Source organism: Ursus maritimus, unplaced genomic scaffold, assembly GCF_017311325.1.
Source record: "Ursus maritimus isolate PB19 unplaced genomic scaffold, ASM1731132v1 scaffold_8, whole genome shotgun sequence".
In the NCBI taxonomy this organism is placed as follows: domain Eukaryota; kingdom Metazoa; phylum Chordata; class Mammalia; order Carnivora; family Ursidae; genus Ursus; species Ursus maritimus.
In genome coordinates this window covers 77,706,180-77,723,706 of record NW_024426996.1, presented here as the reverse complement: position 1 = coordinate 77,723,706, position 17,527 = coordinate 77,706,180, and the positions used below count along the sequence as shown (strand labels likewise).

At 58.4% G+C, this 17,527-nt stretch overlaps 1 protein-coding gene across 1 annotated transcript in view; it reads left to right on the top strand.

Annotated features, from left to right (window-relative positions):
- The window catches only part of MAN2B2 (mannosidase alpha class 2B member 2), a 36,420-nt gene extending 19,131 nt beyond the window's left edge, over positions 1-17,289 (top strand). The window contains exons 8-19 of the mRNA XM_040624926.1: positions 152-342; positions 1,332-1,470; positions 3,297-3,430; positions 5,050-5,324; positions 8,612-8,803; positions 9,413-9,665; positions 10,798-10,908; positions 10,986-11,178; positions 13,125-13,262; positions 14,694-14,806; positions 15,561-15,681; positions 17,069-17,289. Of these exons, the coding sequence (XP_040480860.1) occupies positions 152-342; positions 1,332-1,470; positions 3,297-3,430; positions 5,050-5,324; positions 8,612-8,803; positions 9,413-9,665; positions 10,798-10,908; positions 10,986-11,178; positions 13,125-13,262; positions 14,694-14,806; positions 15,561-15,681; positions 17,069-17,289 (2,081 nt within the window). The remainder of the gene's footprint in view (positions 1-151; positions 343-1,331; positions 1,471-3,296; positions 3,431-5,049; positions 5,325-8,611; positions 8,804-9,412; positions 9,666-10,797; positions 10,909-10,985; positions 11,179-13,124; positions 13,263-14,693; positions 14,807-15,560; positions 15,682-17,068) is intronic.
- Positions 17,290-17,527: the final 238 nt, after the last annotated feature.

Below are 17,527 nucleotides of genomic sequence, written 5' to 3'. Positions count from 1 at the left end.
CCTGGGTGGAGCAGGAGTCTATGGCTGCCTCCATAGGTGACCCAGGCAGAGCCAGACCCCAGGCCCCAGCTTCCACAGCTCTACTGGGACGTGGGCTCAGGAAGGCTCCAGGCCAGGGAGACTCACGCCAACTGCCAGCCCTTCTCTCCAGATCTATATCAGGCGTGGACCGGCTTCTATGCGTCCCGCAGTGGACTCAAGAGGCTGGCAAGGAGAGCCAGCGCTCTGTTGTACGCCGGGGAGTCCATGTTCACACGCTCCGTGTGGCCGGCCCCCCACCAGCACCTGGACCTGGGCCAGGCCCTGAAGCAGCTCCAGCAGCTGCGCTGGGCCGTCTCCGAGGTAACGGCACACCTGTCAGCGACACCATCAGGTCGGAAACCTCCTGTGCAGTGCGATTCCCAGCCCCTGGTACCTACAGGTCCATGTTCCAGAAGAGACACCGAGGTGGCCTGTGGTCACATGGCAGGTGCATGTGGACACCGGGCCAAGGTTAGATGCAGCCTTCAGCTGGTGGCTTCAGTAGGCTTTAGAGCCAAATTTACCCAGAGGAGAGAGGGCAAAGTGGAGCGGCATTAATGTCCCGCAGTCCTGCGTGGATTCAGTCCCCCTCCGCTGTGTGGCCTCAGGCTCAGGACTTGCCTCTCTGAGCCCTAATTCCCTCCCTGGACAATGAGAAGCTCATGCCCACCCCAGGATGGTGGCAAGTGAATGTGAGAGTGTACGTGACCCGCCTGGCACAGTGGCTGCCCCATAGCAAGTCGTTCCCACTTTCCCGTCTCCACTCGTCCCCCACTGTACAGATGGGAACACTGAGACCCCAGAAATCCTGTAACTTGTCATCTCCCTGCCACAAAAGGGCCATGCTGGCCATGCCTTGGCACACTCGCCTGAAGGGCATTGCCCGCAGAACGTGTCACTGTGTTGGGGGTGAAATGGATACACTTTAGAGCCCATCAGAGTGAGCGGGACACGTGGCTTCGCCTGGTGGGGCCTCGGTTTCCCTTTGGGGAAGACAAGCTCATCCCATCCCCACTTTGGTACAGAGAATGGAGGGTGCCTGGAACAATCCAGCGGCACTCGCAGGAAGACTGCACAACAGAGATGAAGCTGGGACGGGTCCCTTGCAGAGGTCTGTTTTCTGGCCAAGCTAGGGGACTCAGTGGGTTTCCACAAGGTCATCAGTCTCTCTGCGCCTCAATTTCCTCTTCTGGAACGTGGTAGGGACCCTCACCTGCTCCAGAGCACCTGGGGAGAGGGAAGGAGAGCCAGCCCCTGGGGTTGGTCTGCAGAGGCAGGCCTGATCCCCTGCCTCTCTGGTCGGGACGCAGGTACAGCACCATGATGCCATCACCGGGACTGAGACCCCCAAGGTGAGAGACATGTACGTGAATAATCTGAGGTCAGGGATGCAGGCTGTGCAAGAACTGATGGCCTCCATCGTCCACGACGGGAACCCAGCCTTCTCGGGTGAGCGAGGCCCCTGTGGGATGTCCCTGCAGGTCTGGGAGGGGGCTCTGACCCTTTCTGAGCAGAGAGCCTGGGGGTCACGGAAAGGACCGGAACAATCTGAGCCTCAGACTCTGCAACCACATCTGCTTGTGCACCCCTGACCGTTGGCCTGAGCCTGGCATGAGCCTTGGCTGCTCGGAGCCTCCATGTTCTGTGTGTCGGGGAAAAGGGTGAGGTTACCGTTAGATCCCGTCATAATGGCCAACTCAGCTTGGCATTTGCTAGCTCTCAGCACAGTGATTACTGCAATGCGTGGAGAGCTGTAAGCTAGGGGGTGCTATTATCCTCACTGTGTAGCTGAGGACACACCAGAAACACGGAGGTTGTGGACATGCCCAGGGTCACCCAGCTAGCAAGGAGCAGAGCAGGGATTGAGCCCAGGGATGGCGCTGCAGGGTTGTGGAGGGTACAGGTGTCCTCAGCGACCTGAGCCCAGCAGGATCCCCCAACTCCCTCCTCAGTTCAGTTTGGTAGCTGATGCCCGGCCTCTTTGACGGTGAAGGGTTCACACGTACAGGGTAACTGATCATGCCAGCCTGAGGCTGAGGGATTTTGAACCAGAAAGTCCTAGGGGCTTGGGACACCTTGACCTCCCTCCCAGTGCCTGATGTCATGTGCACAAGACCTGCTACACCTTCCCCAGCTCCCCATCTCAGCCTGTGCTCTGTCATGGTGAACCCCTCACATCTGACCTCCCTGCTCAGCTGGCCTGCTCTCCCTCCCCTCTGTGTCTGTGTGCAATGCCATCTGACCTTCAGACCTGGGGAGGCCCCTGGGAACCACACACTCAGCACACAGGGTCCCAGCCCGCAGATGCTGGGGTTGGCTGGGAGAGACAGCGGCAGCAGAGCTGGAACCAGGGTATGATTTCCCTGCCTGGTGGGGCTGTCCATTCCCATGACCTCACCAGGGAGGCTTGCCCAAGCAGTGAGCAGGTGGAGGTCAAGAAAGGTGTTCCAGGGGCGCCTGGGTGGCACAGCGGTTAGGCGTCTGCCTTCGGCTCAGGGCGTGATCCCGGCGTTGTGGGATCGAGCCCCACATCAGGCTACTCCTCTATGAGCCTGCTTCTTCCTCTCCCACTCCCCCTGCTTGTGTTCCCTCTCTCACTGGCTGTCTCTATCTCTGTTGAATAAATAAATAAAAAAAAAAAATCTAAAAAAAAAAAAAAAGAAAGAAAGGTGTTCCAGCCACAGGGAAGAGCCTGGGTGGAGGCAGGAGGCTGGAACGTGTGTGAAGTGTTCAGGGCTCCAGAAATCATCAGACATGGCCAGCGTTTACCTCGCTGGGGGTAAAGGATGGACAGAGAAGGAACCCAGGGCCACATTGCTGTGGCTCAAATGTTGGGCTCGGCAATTGACTGGACCCTCCAGCCTTCGGAGAATTCTCCAGTCCTTCCCAATGCCAAGCACTCAAACTTGGGAGACACAGCTTAGCAGTGGGTCAAGTTGTGCAGGTGACTGTGTTTCTCCGGGCCTCAGTTCCCTGTTTAGTCCCGTGGGGCTATCAGGGAGTGATGTGTCAGGAGCACGGGAACCCTCGCTGTCCAGAGGGACATAGGGTGTTCCCTTCTACCCTCCCCTGCCTGGGGACTGGAAAAGAGCCGTGAGCAGAGTATGGGGGCTGCTGAGTATAGGAGCACACGAGCCCACTGGTCCCCATACTCAGCTGCCCTGGCAGCTCTGCAGGGCCATGGGTCTCCTGCCTCAGTTTCCCATGTAGCCACGGCACCCAGGTGTGTTGGATGAGCCCGATGGCAGCAGGTAATGCCGGTTCTCTGTGTGTAGACCCGGAAGCTGAGGGACGCATGGCCGTGGTGTACAACCCCCTGGCCTGGACGGTCACCACCCTTGTTAACCTGACTGTGGGCTTCTCCCGGGTCAACATCACCGATGAGACTGGCCGGCCGGTGGCTGCACAGGTATGGCCATGACAGCATGCACGGGACATGCTTGCTGTTGCCGACACCTGCTCCAGGAGGGCACTTCCAGAAACAGGAGCAGTTCACGTGAACATGTGACCCTGGGGGCCACACTTGGAGGCCATCGCCATGGGGACCCTTATCCATTAGGGTCTGTGGGATCCACCAGGAGACTGACACTGGGCGATGAGCAAATGACGTGCCCAGAAGTCCCGCCACTGTGCCTCCTTGCAGGGTGTCCTGGGTGGTCTGCACTGATTGGGAGGCTTCTCCTTCCCGCCCCCGCCATGGGGCATATTTACATTCTCAGGTAAACGTCCACGTTCTGTGGGAAGGCCACAGAAGTCTGCAGACGGGCGCTTTGTGGAGGGGCTGATGTTCCAGGCTGGCCCAGCGCCCTGTGTCTGCACACCCAGCCACCAGCATGTGCGCAATCGGTCCTCACTTCCTGCCGCTGCCTGGAGCCAGAGGGGGACCCCAGGGACCCTGCCTGTCCCCCAGCACCAGTGCATCCCTGCGGGGGCCAGGAGGTGCTGACATCAGCCACTCAGCAGACTCTCCCAGCGGCACGTTCTGGTCCAGCCGGGCTGAGTGCTGATCCCCTGGACAGCAGTGCCACTGTGGGGAGAGGGGGGTCAGACACTTAAGGGCATGTGTGGTGTGGAGTGATGACCCGGGAGCCAGGGTAGCAGACCTTGGTTGATGCAGAAGGAGGAGGAGTTCCTCTGACCTGGGCAGGGAGACGGGACGGTGTTGGTTTCAGCAGACCCAACCCCTAGCACCCCCTTCTTCACCCACAGGCAACACCACTCAGGGTAAATGCACTGCACAAATATTTTGGAGACCCACTGTGTGCCAGGCCCTGCCTAGGTGCGGGGATTCCTTAATAACCAAGCACATGAAGTCCCTGCCCGCAGGGGACTCATATTCTCGCCCTGGGTGACAGGCAGGAAACCAAATAAGAACGTGTGGAATGTGACAGATGGTGGTGGCTCTGATGAGGAATATCCCCAGAGCAGGATGGGGGCAGGGACAGGGCGTCTGCTGTCTGTCCCACAAGGCCTGGGTGGGGCAGTGTGTGCAGCCATCCTGAGGTTGGTAATAGGGCCCCCGAGGTTCCCACAGGGGCTTGGATGCTGCATGCTTCCCCTGGAGATTGAGGGGCCGGCTGAGTGTGCCCAGTGTCCTCCAACATCCCTCCCAGTTCTGGCGACGGGGGTTGGGGAAGGCCAGGAGAGTGAACAGGAAAACGCTCCCTCGGGAAATTGGAGGATGTGAAATAAGGGCCTTCAGAGAGATCCCTTCCATGGAAGGGGAACAGCATGAGCAAAGGCTCAGAGGCAGGGAATAGCAGGGCTGCTGAGAAGGGAGGGCGGTTGCTGATGCTGGAGTCTGAGGAGTGAGGGAGGCCAGGGAGGGAGATGGGGCTGGGGCAGGATCCTGCTGAGCACAGAGGAGGCCTGCAGGGAACTCAACACAGTCCAATGATGGAAAGACCCTGCTGTCTGTGGGTAGTGAGCACCCCGCCCAGGGGGTATGGAAGTCACAGTTGACTGAGGACACCGAGCATCTTCCAACCCTGATATCCACCATGTTGTTTCGTTCTGCCGACCTTCCAGGTCCAGGAATCAAAGGAGAAGCAACCTGGTTACGACTTGTATGTGCTGACCACGATCCCGGGCCTCAGCTACCGACATTACAGCATCAGGCGCACCCAGGGGACCCAAGAGGACACCAAGCAATTGGGTGCCAGTGTGGCTAGAACCTCCAACTTTGCCCGCAAGACAAAGAGCCCTGCTGGCCCAAGGGGCAGGCACCTGGTTCGTGTGGAGAATGACTGTTACACTGTGTTCCTGGACCGGGACACTAACCTGATGTACAGCATCTTAGAGAGGTGAGGCTCAGCCACTGCGGGCTCTGAGTTGGAGGCATGCATTGGGGCCCAGTCAGGTCATTCCCCCGTCTGCCCGTGTCCTCACCTGCTAGGGGAATCACCTGAAGTTGGTGACACCAACACCCTCCTGTGTTACTGTCTTTATTTCTGCAGTTGTGAGAGTAGACCAATTGTGAGTACAAGAAAGCCCTTCATGAATCTTGTCATTCCAGGGCTGTCGATCCACAAAGTCGATGTTGAAGACCCACTCAGGGAGAATATATAATAGTCACTTTATCCACTTTCTTAAATTTAAAGAAACATAAACCCATCCATCTAGCCACTAGCCACTAAACCATCCATCCACCCATCTCCTTTTGTACCCATCCACCCATCCACTCCCCACTCACCCATCTATCCATCCATCCACCCAGTGAACTTGTTCATCCATCTGTCCAACCACCCACCAACCCATCCATCACCTCACCCTTCCATCTGTCCCTTCATCCATCCATCCTCTATCCTTCTTGTGCATCCATTTATTCAACCAACCAACCACCGATGCATCCAGTAACGCACAAACCATCATTTTCTATCCACACACCAAACCACCCATCTACCCACCCAGGTACCCTCCCACACGCCCTCCCATCCATCCATCCATCCAGCCAGCCAGCCAGCCAGCCAGCCATCTATCCACCTATCCTTCTGTGGATCCACCGTCCTCCCACTCATCTATATATTCAACCACCCACAAAACCATCCATCCATCCACTCACTCACTCAAACATCCACCCATTCAACCACATCCCTCCCATCGATCCATATAACCACCTACTTACCCACTCATTCATGCCTACATACATACATCTGTCCACTTACCATTAGATCTATCCATGTCTGTTTATCTTTCCATCCATCCATCCATCCATCCATCCATTTCCACATCCATTCATTCAGCAACTAATTGTTGACAGCAGAGAAAGCAGGTGACCCCCAGGAAAAAGCCTGCCAGGTGTTTTGGGCCAGCCCTGTCCATCCTCAGGCCACATCCCAGATAGTCCTCATTGCACTCTAGCTGCCTCTGCCAGAGCAGCCACTTCCATTTCCTGATGTGACCCCCCCACACTGGAAGTGGGGGAGGAACAGGAAGTCTGGAGGAGTAGCTGGCAGAAAGTCTGGGGAAGGAAAGAGAAGGGAGGGAGGAGCACGGGTGTGAGGTGACCGGTACCTGGAGCTCAGCCCCAAGGCCACTGTGCACAGCTCTGGAGCCTCAGCGCTAGGAAGGCCCCACAGAAGGGCCGCACCTGAGCCCTGTCCTTCATCATTCTGCAGATCCCCTTGAGAGAGGGCATGGCAGGTAGAAGGGGCTGACTGCAACCAGTGTGGGTGGGGAGCGAGAGTGGGGAGAGCCGTGGAACCTGGGCAGGGCCAGGCAACTTCTGAGCCTCCCTGGTCAGAGCAGAGACCCCAGGCGGGCCTTAGGCTGCTTCTCCAGTCAGGCCCGACACCCCAACTAGACAGCCCTTGTGGGGCCAGCTCCACCTCACCTTCCCTGTGTGCATCCCATGAAGGCCTCATCCGCAGCCATGACCCCCAGCTGGCAGGTCCAGTTGCACAGCTCATGGCCTGCCGACCATCCCCCTCACCCCCATCCATCTCTGTTGCTTTTGGCTGGGGTGAGGACTGGGTATTTCTTGTGGATCTCTGCAATCCCCTCCGGGGTAAACTGCTAGTCCAGCGCCTCAGCCCTGGTTGCAGAGACAAGGGGCTGTGGAAATGGAGGGCGGTGGGCTCAGAGCAGCCTTGGTGGGTGGGAGGCACTGGGAGCCAGGCCTGAGGACTGGACGGGCCAGAGAATCCGTGGGCACAGACGAGGGGACAACTGTTCCACGGAAGGAGCCTCCTGTGCAGAGGCCTGGGGTTGGGGGGGGGCTTCACCCTTACAATCCAGCACTACGGAGCAAAATCGCAGACCCCGCAGATCAGCCCTGGAAATGGTCCCCATCTGCGGTGTTGGGACACTCACAGCCCATGTGGGCATCACCACAGTCACGCCCTCTGACCCTGCTCTGCCGGTCTGGATTCGCCTAAATTGGACTTTTCATACCAGGGGATCCAGTCCATGCAGCCCTGTGGGACTGGTGCCATCCCCCAGCATCGTGTATCCAGGGTCTGTCCACGCTGCCATGGCCACCAGCGACTCGTCCCTCCTCTGGCTCAGTGTTATTCCCGCGACAGATGGAGCACGTTTCAGTCCTCCAGTCTCTAGCTGACGGCACCTGCGGGAGCTGATGAAGGGAGCGGGAAGCGGGCAGCCTGAGGCCAGAAGGGAAAGGGCTTGGGGCCGGACGAATGACCAGGATTCTTTTCTGGGCTCTTCAGAGGGGCCAAAGGGGCCCTTCTCAGATGCCTCCCCTGCTCCCTGTCCATGCCCACCGCAATAGCACAGAAGCCCCCAAATGGGTGTGGAAGGGACACTTCATGTTCTGTGCCCGGGAGCACCATGCCCCAAACCCAGTACATGGCAGTGCCTTTGCTTAGACCACACACAGAACTAGGATCCATACATGTGTCTACACCATCCATGTCTCTACAGGGCTCTGAGTCCCTGCCCACCCTTCCCCCATCCTCTGTCCCAACCCCAGTATCTGAACAGAATGGATTGAGCCCAGATCGAGCAGATGGAATGAAACCTGAGTCCTGGCTTGGGCTCTTCCCAGGCATGGGATCCTGTGCCGGGGATCAGGGTCCCCAGCCTCTTGGGCCTCGGGAGCAAAGTGGGTTCACGTTCCCTGCCCTCGGGAGTCAGGAGGAGGTGGTGAAGTGAGCGAAGGTGCTGGCTCTTGACATCTGGACACCGGGGGACCCATGACAACGTCCTTGCTTGTGCTCCTTGGGGTCCCTCTGAAAGGTGTGGGGGGCTCTGCTGGCCGCCTGATGACCAGGCCCCAGCTCCAGGGGACGTTCCCCCTGGGGCAGCATGAGTGCCCTCTGCTTATGCTCTCGGGGGCCTTTATGCAGCCTCTGTCGCCCTCCTGCTTGGGGGCCCTGCTGGCCCATGGAAGGATCTAAGGCCACGTTGGCTCAGGAGAGGGGTGTCTCACGGACTTCATCTGAACCACGTGCAGGTGTCACCGAGCGGCCTCGTGACCGTCACTGAGGTTCTGCTGAGGTGGCTTTTCTTGGCTTCTGGTGGAGGTGGGTGTCTGCATAGCAGGATGGTCACCAGCTTCCAGATGACGAGGACCACACTCGGGACACATGTGCACGAAGATGATACTGTTTTCCCTTTGCTGTCCCTGCAGAGAGAGTAACCGCACAGTGCAGGTGACCCAGGAGTTCATGGAGTACCGTGTCAACGGTAACTTGAAATATGGCCCTATTTCTGATAACTTTGTGTTTACACCCACCGAGACTGCGAAACAATCATGGGAAAGTGTGGAGCTGCAGATTGTGACGGGAAAGCTCATGACCGAGATCCGGCAGCTCTTCTACAGGTGCGCTCGGGCCCCCTTGTGCACGACGGTGGGCGTACGAGGGATTCAGGGTCCGGGTGTGCTCCTGATACCAGCTCGTTCTCGATGGGAGCTTGATGAAGATGTGATGGCTCTGACTGCGGCATCCTGGCTCGGCTGCACGCGCTGTACCTCGTAGGGGGTGTCCACGTTCAGAGCTGGGGCAAGAACCCACAGGGACACTGACTTACATTAGAAGCCCGGTGACAGCACAGACCTAAGCCATCCAGGCTGGGCAGCCCAGTTCTGATCATCGGGGGACCAAGCTCTTCCCATTATATTGCCCAGGAAGACTCCGTGACCCCCTGCCCTGACTGCAGGAGGAGGGAAGAAGGGAAGGGGGCATGGAAAACAGGAAGGGTGAAGAAGGAAGTAAGGAAAGAAGGAAAGAAGAGAGGAAGAGAAAGTGAGAGGGAGGTAGGAAGGGAGGGAGAGAAGAGGTACGGAGGAAGCTAGGCTGGGAGTAAGCCAGGGAGGCAGGAGGTAGGAGGGAGGAAGGTGAGAGATAGGAAACGAGGGAGGGCGGAGGAGGAGGGAGGGGCATCCACAAGGCTCCCAGAACCGGACCCACGATTCCCAGTTCTCCTCCAGGGATGTGAGGGACAGCAGTCACACATATGCCATCTACTCCCGGCTCGCCCACGTGCCAGTCGGCCGTGGCGGGGAGCTGCTGTGCCGTCGCATCGAGCAGGAGTACCGGGTGGGCCCCTTGGAGCTGAACTGCGAGGCCATCCTGAGGACCAGCACCAGCCTCCAGAACCAGCAGACCCTCTACTCGGACAGCAACGGCTACCAGATGCAGCGGAGACTCTTCCGGGAATACGCGAGCAACAGCATCGCTCGGGTGAGCCCTAGGGGGCCCGCTGGTCCTGCAACCACGGTGGGGGGCAGCCCGGAGGGCGCTCTTCCTGAAGGCTGGAGCAGGAAGCCCGGTCTAGCAGCAGCGTGCGGCCGCAGAGGCCTCTGGAGGGAACGCCGCGGAGCCCCCGGCCCACCTGTGCTGGGAGGGGTGGAGACCCAGGCTCAGGTCACCACTGGTGTCTGAAATCCGGAGCCCCCACAGGCCCTAGACCATCCCCATCTCTGTCTGTGCCTCGGTTTCCTCTTGTGTAAGAGGAGCGCCTCATCAGGGGGTCGCTCTGAGATTTCTGAGCAGATGCCTGTCAAAGGCTTAGCGGGCCTGACAACCCCCCCGCCCCAGGGCTGCAGCACAGAGGCCACCCGGTGGCTCCTTCCAAGTGGTGAGCGTGGCCCGAAGCCACACATCAGCTCCCACATCCTAGGCCTCCAGCCCTGTGACCCTGGGTAGCCCCCGACCTGATCGAGGGAATAACCTCGGCCCCCAGGACTGTGAGGGTCAGACGGAACAATCCAGATGAAGCCTGCCCTGGGGGCCTCCTGTGCCTCAGTAATCCTTACTTCTTGCTCCTCCTGGGGGTCCCAGGGGGGTGTGTCCCCACCCTGCTCTGCTGGTGAGTTCTTGTCCGTCGTCCCTACTGCTCGATGCCCCCGCTGTGCAGGGGCTCCTGACAGTCCCTGTGGGTCCGCCCGGGACAGTTGCTCCAGCAGAGCACAGAGCGTGGGGAGTGTGGCTGCTCCCCCAGACCATGCTCGGCCCTTTCTCTCTGTAGCAACCCTCGGCCCAGCACCCACATCAGGCTGGACCCCACACACCCCTCATCACTCCTGCAGGAATGTGCACAGCGGGTCCTTCGGCCCATTGTATGGGTGGGGAAACTGAGGCTCGAGTGGGCCAAGTCCCCAGTTCAGACGGTCAGGAAGCAGTGGAGCTGGATGTGAATGACAGTCTGTTGGTCTCCAACATCAGATCCTCTATCGTAGTCTCCCTGCTGCACCCTGAGCTGTGGCTGTCCCCGTGTAGGGGGCTGAGAGCAGTGGCCAGAGGGGGACACTGACCAGCAGGCCTGGCCCGTCCTTCACCCTGACCGCCAGTCTGGCCATGTTTGTGTCCACAGAATTACTACCCCATGGTTCAGTCTGCCTTCATCGAGGATAGCCAAAGCCGGCTGGTGGTGCTGTCCCAGCAGGCACATGGCATCTCCAGCCAAGGAAACGGGCAGGTGGAGGTAGGAAGTGGGCCCTCCTGGGCACCCAGGGCACGAGCAGGTGGGAGGGGGCCCTGTCCCACAGCTCTTCCCTGCAGGTCATGCTCCATCGCCGGCTGTGGAACAACTTTGATTGGGCTCTGGATTATGACCTCACACTGAATGACACCTCCGTTGTCCACCCTGTGCTCTGGCTCCTGCTGGGACCCCGGCCTCTCACCGCTCGCCTGCGCCAGAGGAGTGGGCTGGCGCTGCAGCACAGACCCGTTGTGCTGTTAAGAGAGCTGAATGGTAAGGGGGTGTGCATCCCAGAGAGCCCACCTGGCCGGGTAGACCTGGGGAGGGTTGTGGGCCTTCACTGATCTGGACAACGTTGAGCAGAGGGAGCTCAGGAGTCTCTGATAAAGTCCATTTAACGTGCGGGCAAACTCGGGCAAAGAGGTCCAGAGTTCACTGAAGCTCATATAGGTAGTGGGAACATTTCTGAGACTCACACCCATTCCACCTTGGACTTTTTCCCTGAGTATCATTCATTTTCTGCTCTGATATCTCTTTTTCTTTCTTTATGTGACATATATGGCTTCACACATGGAAGACCAACATTAAAAGCCTTTTTTTATTTGACTTCTGGGTACGCTGTCACCAGGTGAAGGTGATTCCAGCCCATGGTCTGATCTGCAGAGCTCATGCATTGCCTCCACTTACACCCCTGTTGGTGTACAACAGTCCATTTCTTTATGAGAATAATCAAACGTGAGATACAATAGGTAATGATCATGTTTAGAAATGGTAGTTCGGAGCAGCATGTGAAGAATGAAACAGCTAGATACAAGTTGGTGTTCATCTCACTCATCCTTGAACTGTGTGTGTTCTACTCACTTGCAGAGCTGTTGGAGAGAATGTGGTTATCCTCCTCCTTGCTTCAGTTTTAGCGCCAGCGCCCTCCCAGGTCTTTAGAGCAGGCAGGGTGTATGAAGCACGTAGTGAGTGCCAGCTGTGTGCTGCACGCCAGGGATGGGTAAGGGCCCGGCCTCTCCTGAAGGATTTCTCCTGAGCTGTCCCCCGGGGAGCCATGCTCATACACATCCAGGCTTCAGGGAACACAGGGAGAGAGAGGTACTGAGGGAAGAGCCTGGGGCCTTGTGCTTTGGGGACCACAAGCCTGGAGGAGATCAGGGTCAACATGGGGGGTGTCCCTGAGTTCTCTTGTTTGCAAGTCACAGACCCTGAAGGGGCCGCTGGTTGGGCAGAGTGTGCTCCAGGATGAGTCAGTGGTTTCTTCCAGGAGGCTGGGAACCCTTTCCACAGAGGGGGACGTCCCCGTGTCTGAGGTGGGCCGGTGGCTAGGTCAGCACCTCCCACTGGCCCCACTCTGGTGTCTCTTGGTTGAAAGAGAGAGAAACTCCACGTGCCCTGGCTGAGCCACCAGGAGACTCTATCCTGAGGTGCAAGCACACGACTGCGGGAAGGGCTAGGGGTGCAACTGGCGCTCAGGGGGTGGAACCTTCTCGAGGCCATCCTTCTCCCTCATACTCTCAGCTGTGCTTCTCCCTGTCTGCAGACCTTCTTTACCCTCCCTACAGGGATGAGGCTGTGAACTCCTGAGCAGTGCATGCCCTCCCCCACCCTACCCTTGCAAAAGGACTGAGCTCAATCTTCCCATGCTGGGGGGCAGAAGTCCCAGGCAAAGCTTCTAACTGGTGCAGAGAGGAGCTCCTGGTCTAAGCTTGGACCAATCACTGTGGCCAGGGGACTGGGAGGAGGTGGTGCCCCAGCTGGAGCCCAGAGTTGCAAGGGTATTTCCTGGAAGGAGGAAGGGGCTGAGGTGTCTTCTGAGCAAGGCACCCAGACCTGGAATTGAAATCAGGGCTCTGCATGAACCTGCCCTGTGATCTGGAACAAACTCAGCACCTCTCTGGGTGGCAGTATTCCCATCTGTACTTTGAAATGGCTGGACTAGAGATCCAGGGTCCTGCCAGCTCTTAGACTCTGGGATTAGAGCCCCTGGACATATGGGCGAATGGGCATTCAGGTGGAATGATGTCCGTGGGCAAAGGCAGAAAGGGGATGCCCGAGGCGCTTGGACCAGCAGGTGCTTCAGGCTGTCCTCCCTGTGGGCCACACGTGGGCAGGAGCTGGGTCTCCTGACCGGGGGCACGGAGTGTGCAGAGCTCCCAATGTCAGGGGGAGCAGCTTGGCCCCAGCCCTTGTCCTGGCTCTGTGTGTCTGCCCCGCAGAGACTGCCCAGAATCTCCCAGGCCCCCCACAGCAAGAAGCCGTGATGCTGCCCCCGAGTCTTCACCTGCAGACCCTGAGCATCCCAGGCTGGAACTACAGCTCCAACCACACAGAGCACCTTTATAATCTCCAGAAAGGTGGGGCCGCCGTCCAAGGGAACCGGTCTCTCGGCTCCCTCCCCACGTCAAGCTGGCCCCACGCCCAGCACCAGACAATGTGGGCTCCTCTCAGTGTTGTCCTGCTTCTGCATGGTCCCCTGATCCCCTTCTCTGCCCAACAGGGAGACCCAGACCCACAGAGAGCCCGTGGGGCACCAGGGTCACTCAGCAAGCAGGGCACACGTTGGTCATGGACCCCAGCCCAGGACCTGTCCACACCCATTCTCCGATGGATCCCTGCCAGCCCCTCCACCAAACCCCATTCATCATCCACCTTCTGTCAGATCCTCACTTTTCAGTGCAGTCCTGCTTCCTCAGGGAGTCCTCCTGGAGCCCTGAACTGCCAGCCCCACTCGTCCTCTGAACTCAGGAAGCCTGACTGTCCAGAGCTTCTGTTTGTTCACTGAACAAATGTCTCTTGTGCCAGGCACTGGGTAATTAGCAGTACCCAAGGTAGGCAAGGACCCTGGACTCACAGAGCTCTCAGACTAGAGGGAGAAGCAGCCAAGTCACCCACCATGATGTTCACAATAAGCCCCCAGCAGGGCATGATGGAGGGCTACCTGGTGGAGGTGACACCTGCCATGAACTGACTGTTCCTGTTGCCAAAGCTCCAGCTGCACCTTATCTTCCCCTTTCCACTATGAGCAGCTCAAAGGCAGGGCTGGCTGCCCTTTAGACACCCTTTGTCCCCAGAGCCCCATCCAGGTCCTAGCAGGCACCAAAGACAACTCAGAAGGAATCCATAGTATTAAGAAAGAGGAAAAGAAAGAGGCAACATGCCAGATAACACTGTTATCTGATAAAGTAGATCTTGGGGACCGTGGCTCAAGCCTGAAGCCAAGTGGTTTTCTAACACTGAACCCCATCGTCAGGAATCCCCGCTGTCACAGAGGACGCAGGGCGGGGAACCTCCCCTACAAGGCACAGCGTTCCCTTCCCCCTTGCGTGCGTGGCCACAGGCAAGAGCCTGGGTCTCCTGCAGTCAGCTGGCCCCAAATAGGGGAAAGGGGCTGGCCTGGGGGTCCCCCCTCCCTGGAGAGCAGCGAGTGAGGGGCAGAGGGAGCCTCAGGGATGGAGTGAGACACCCTCCCTGCTCTCCCCGAGCTCAGGGCCACCTTATGAAGCAGGTGTGTCGTCCTGGACATCAGCATGTCCTCAGCCCCACCCCCACCCCCATCAGGAGACAGAGGACCTGCCTGACCCTCGGACTCAAATCCATAACCACACCCCCCGCCACGCTGGGACAGGTGGAAGAGATTTTACAAAGCCGGTGTGCGGCAGTAACATCAAGCAGGGACCACGTCAGCTGGCTCCCAGGGAGGCCGAGGCATGAAGTGAAGGGCAGGTGTCGAGTGCTGGGCCCAGACTAGAGGACTGGGGCTGATGGGGGTCCTTCTGTCCCTGAAGGCCGTCGAGGGAAGGCCAAGCCGGACCTCCACCGTGTCCTGCTGCGGCTCCACCACCTGTATGAGGTGGGGGAGGACCCGGTCCTGTCTCAGCCCGTGACGGTGAACCTGGAGGTAAGTGCCCTCAGACCCCAGTGACAGGCCTCCCTGGCCGTGGCCTGAAGCCCCAGCAGGCAGGCAAACCCCAGTGTGAAAATCCCCTCCGGCAGAGACCTCGGCAGAGAGATGCCTGCGGGTGCTCTCACTCCCCCTGAGGCGGGCGCTTTGGGGGCGCAGGGGCACCCCACCCTCCTGTCCCTGCGGGCTGGCTGCTTCTCCTTCTCTGGTCCCTTCCTGGGTCACTTTGTCCCGCAGCCGGCCTCGTCAGCGTGCTGGCTGCGTCTCTTCTGCTCATCCCCCGTGGTCACCAGCAGGCACAGGCCTCACAAGCAGATAGATCCGCAGAATGGCCCGGCCAGCAGATGGTCCCTTCCTTTTCCGGCCAGAGCGGGCCACCTGCTTCCCTCCGGCTGCAGGAGGCTGGGTCCCTGCTTACGTGGCACAGGGGATGGACAGCCACTCCTGGCCTCATCCCTGGGCCGCCCCCTGAGCCGTAGCCAGAAGAGGGGTGTGGGGGTTGGAGGCAGCTCCTGTGCCTGCCTCCCCCTGGGTCTGCTCATCCAGCACAGCACCTGGGGAAGCATGCTGGTGCTGGCCTCAGTGTCCTCATCTATAAGATGGGGACACAGTGCCCTCTGGGGATTTGCTGTGAGAATTCACGCGTGTGTGCTGTGTCCCAGGTGTGGGTGCCGCCCCTGTTCCTGCTTTGCCTCTGCTCTGACCTGGGGCCTCGGGGGTAGCTCACCCTCCCTGCGCTCCTGTCCCTCAGGTCGTGCTGCAGGGGCTGGGGTCCGTGGTGGCGGTGGAGGAGCGCTCGCTCACGGGGACCTGGGACGTGAGCACGCTGCACCGCTGGAGCTGGAGGACACAGGAGCATCCCCACCGCAGAGGTTGGGAGACCCTGGTTCAGGCTGAGCCTGAGAATCTCAGCCTGCCCCCAGCCTGGCTCAGGAGCTGGCCAGACCTTGTTTAGATCCCAGCTCTGCCCCTATGGCCTGTGTGACCTTGAGCGGGCTACTGTGCTCCTCTGATTCTGTAGCGTCTCAAATCCACCTGAGGTCAGTGTGTGTGTGCATGCCTGTGTGTCTGCAGACCGCACCCCTGCCTCTGTCCTGGGTGAGTCCTGAAGTGGCAAGCACATCCCAGCGGGTTCTGACATCTGCCATGCTGTGCCTCACGCTGCACACACCACCATCAACTCCTGGGAACCACGGGCCACTTCATGCCTCCCAGTCTTTCCCATGCTGTTCCCTCTGCCTGGATCACTCTTGTCCCCTTCCCTCTGGCCCACTCCCACTCAAGCTTCTTTGGAGTCCACGGCTTGATCAGTTTCCTCCTCTGTTCTCCTCTCCCTCTCTTTCCTCTTTCCCATGCATCTTCTCTGTCCACTGCATACAGCAGGGTGCCATCTATGTAGCTGGGCACTTAGGCATTTGGGAATAGATAGATGGATGATGGATGGATGGATGGATGGATGGATAGATGGGTGGATGATGGATGATGGATGGATGGATCTATGGAAGAGTGAGTACTTGAATGGGTGAAAGGAAGGATGGATTCATGGATGGACCAATGGATCACGATTGGATGGACAGATGGATAGTTCATGGATGATGAATTCATACATGGTCTCATAGATACATGATGAATGATGGATAGATGATAGATGAATGGATTGAATGGATGGGTACATGTGTAGATGTGTATTTCTCTCTGCAGGATGATGGATGGATGATGAATGAATAGATGGATCAATGAGTGGATGGATGGATTGGTGGATGATGGATTGATGAATGGATGGGTGGGTGGGTGGATGAATGGAGGGATGGATCTATGGAAGTATGAGTGTTCGAAAGGGTGAAATGGAAGGATGGATTCATGGATGGACGAATGGATCATGGATGGATGGATGGATGGATGGATGGATGGATGATTGAATGAAGAGGCTTCCCTCCCAAGGTTGAATTTAGTGGAACCAGTAATATAAAGAGCAGACCCCACCAGATGGCTTCAGTGAGAAAGCTCTAGGCATTCAGTGCTCCACCCCATGGGGAATGAGGCCATGTACGTCAGGACCACCTATATATTACCCTCACGGGGGGGCCAAAATGCAAGGGGCCATGGCCGTGGGAATCCTGGCAGGAGGAGGGCAGCCAAGGGCCTCCATCAAAGAGCCACAGTAGAGTGTGGGCGGGTGCGGTGTATGAGAGGGATGCTGGGTGGAAACACCCTGGGGAAGCAGGTGGCTCTCAGCACCGACCACTTCTGCTCCCTCAGGCAGCTCCCGCTCTCACTCGACACCCCTGCAAGGCACCAAGGTCACCATCTACCCGAAGGAAATCCGGACGTTCTTCATCCACTTTCGTAGCAGTGAGCCCTTGGCCGACTCCGTGGCTCCAGAGAGACCCCGGGGACCCCAGGAGAAGAACCAGGACCCAGGACATGGAAAAGCAGCATGGAGGGATGAGGGAGGGCCAGCTCCCCACCTGATAGGCTAAGGCAGAAAATGGTTGGATTGGGGATTTTGTTGTGTTTTAAATAAAAATTGCACTTCACAGACCCACATGTGCTCCTGGGGCACTAGAGCCGGCCTCTCCTATCCTCGTGCCTGGGTGACGTCTGCACGCACACTCACACTCCCCGTGCCTGTGCGGAGTCATCAGGAAGCTCCCATAAGACAGAGTGAAATACCCAGTGTGACAGCAAAGGCATCTGCCACGCAGGCCCCGCCCCCTC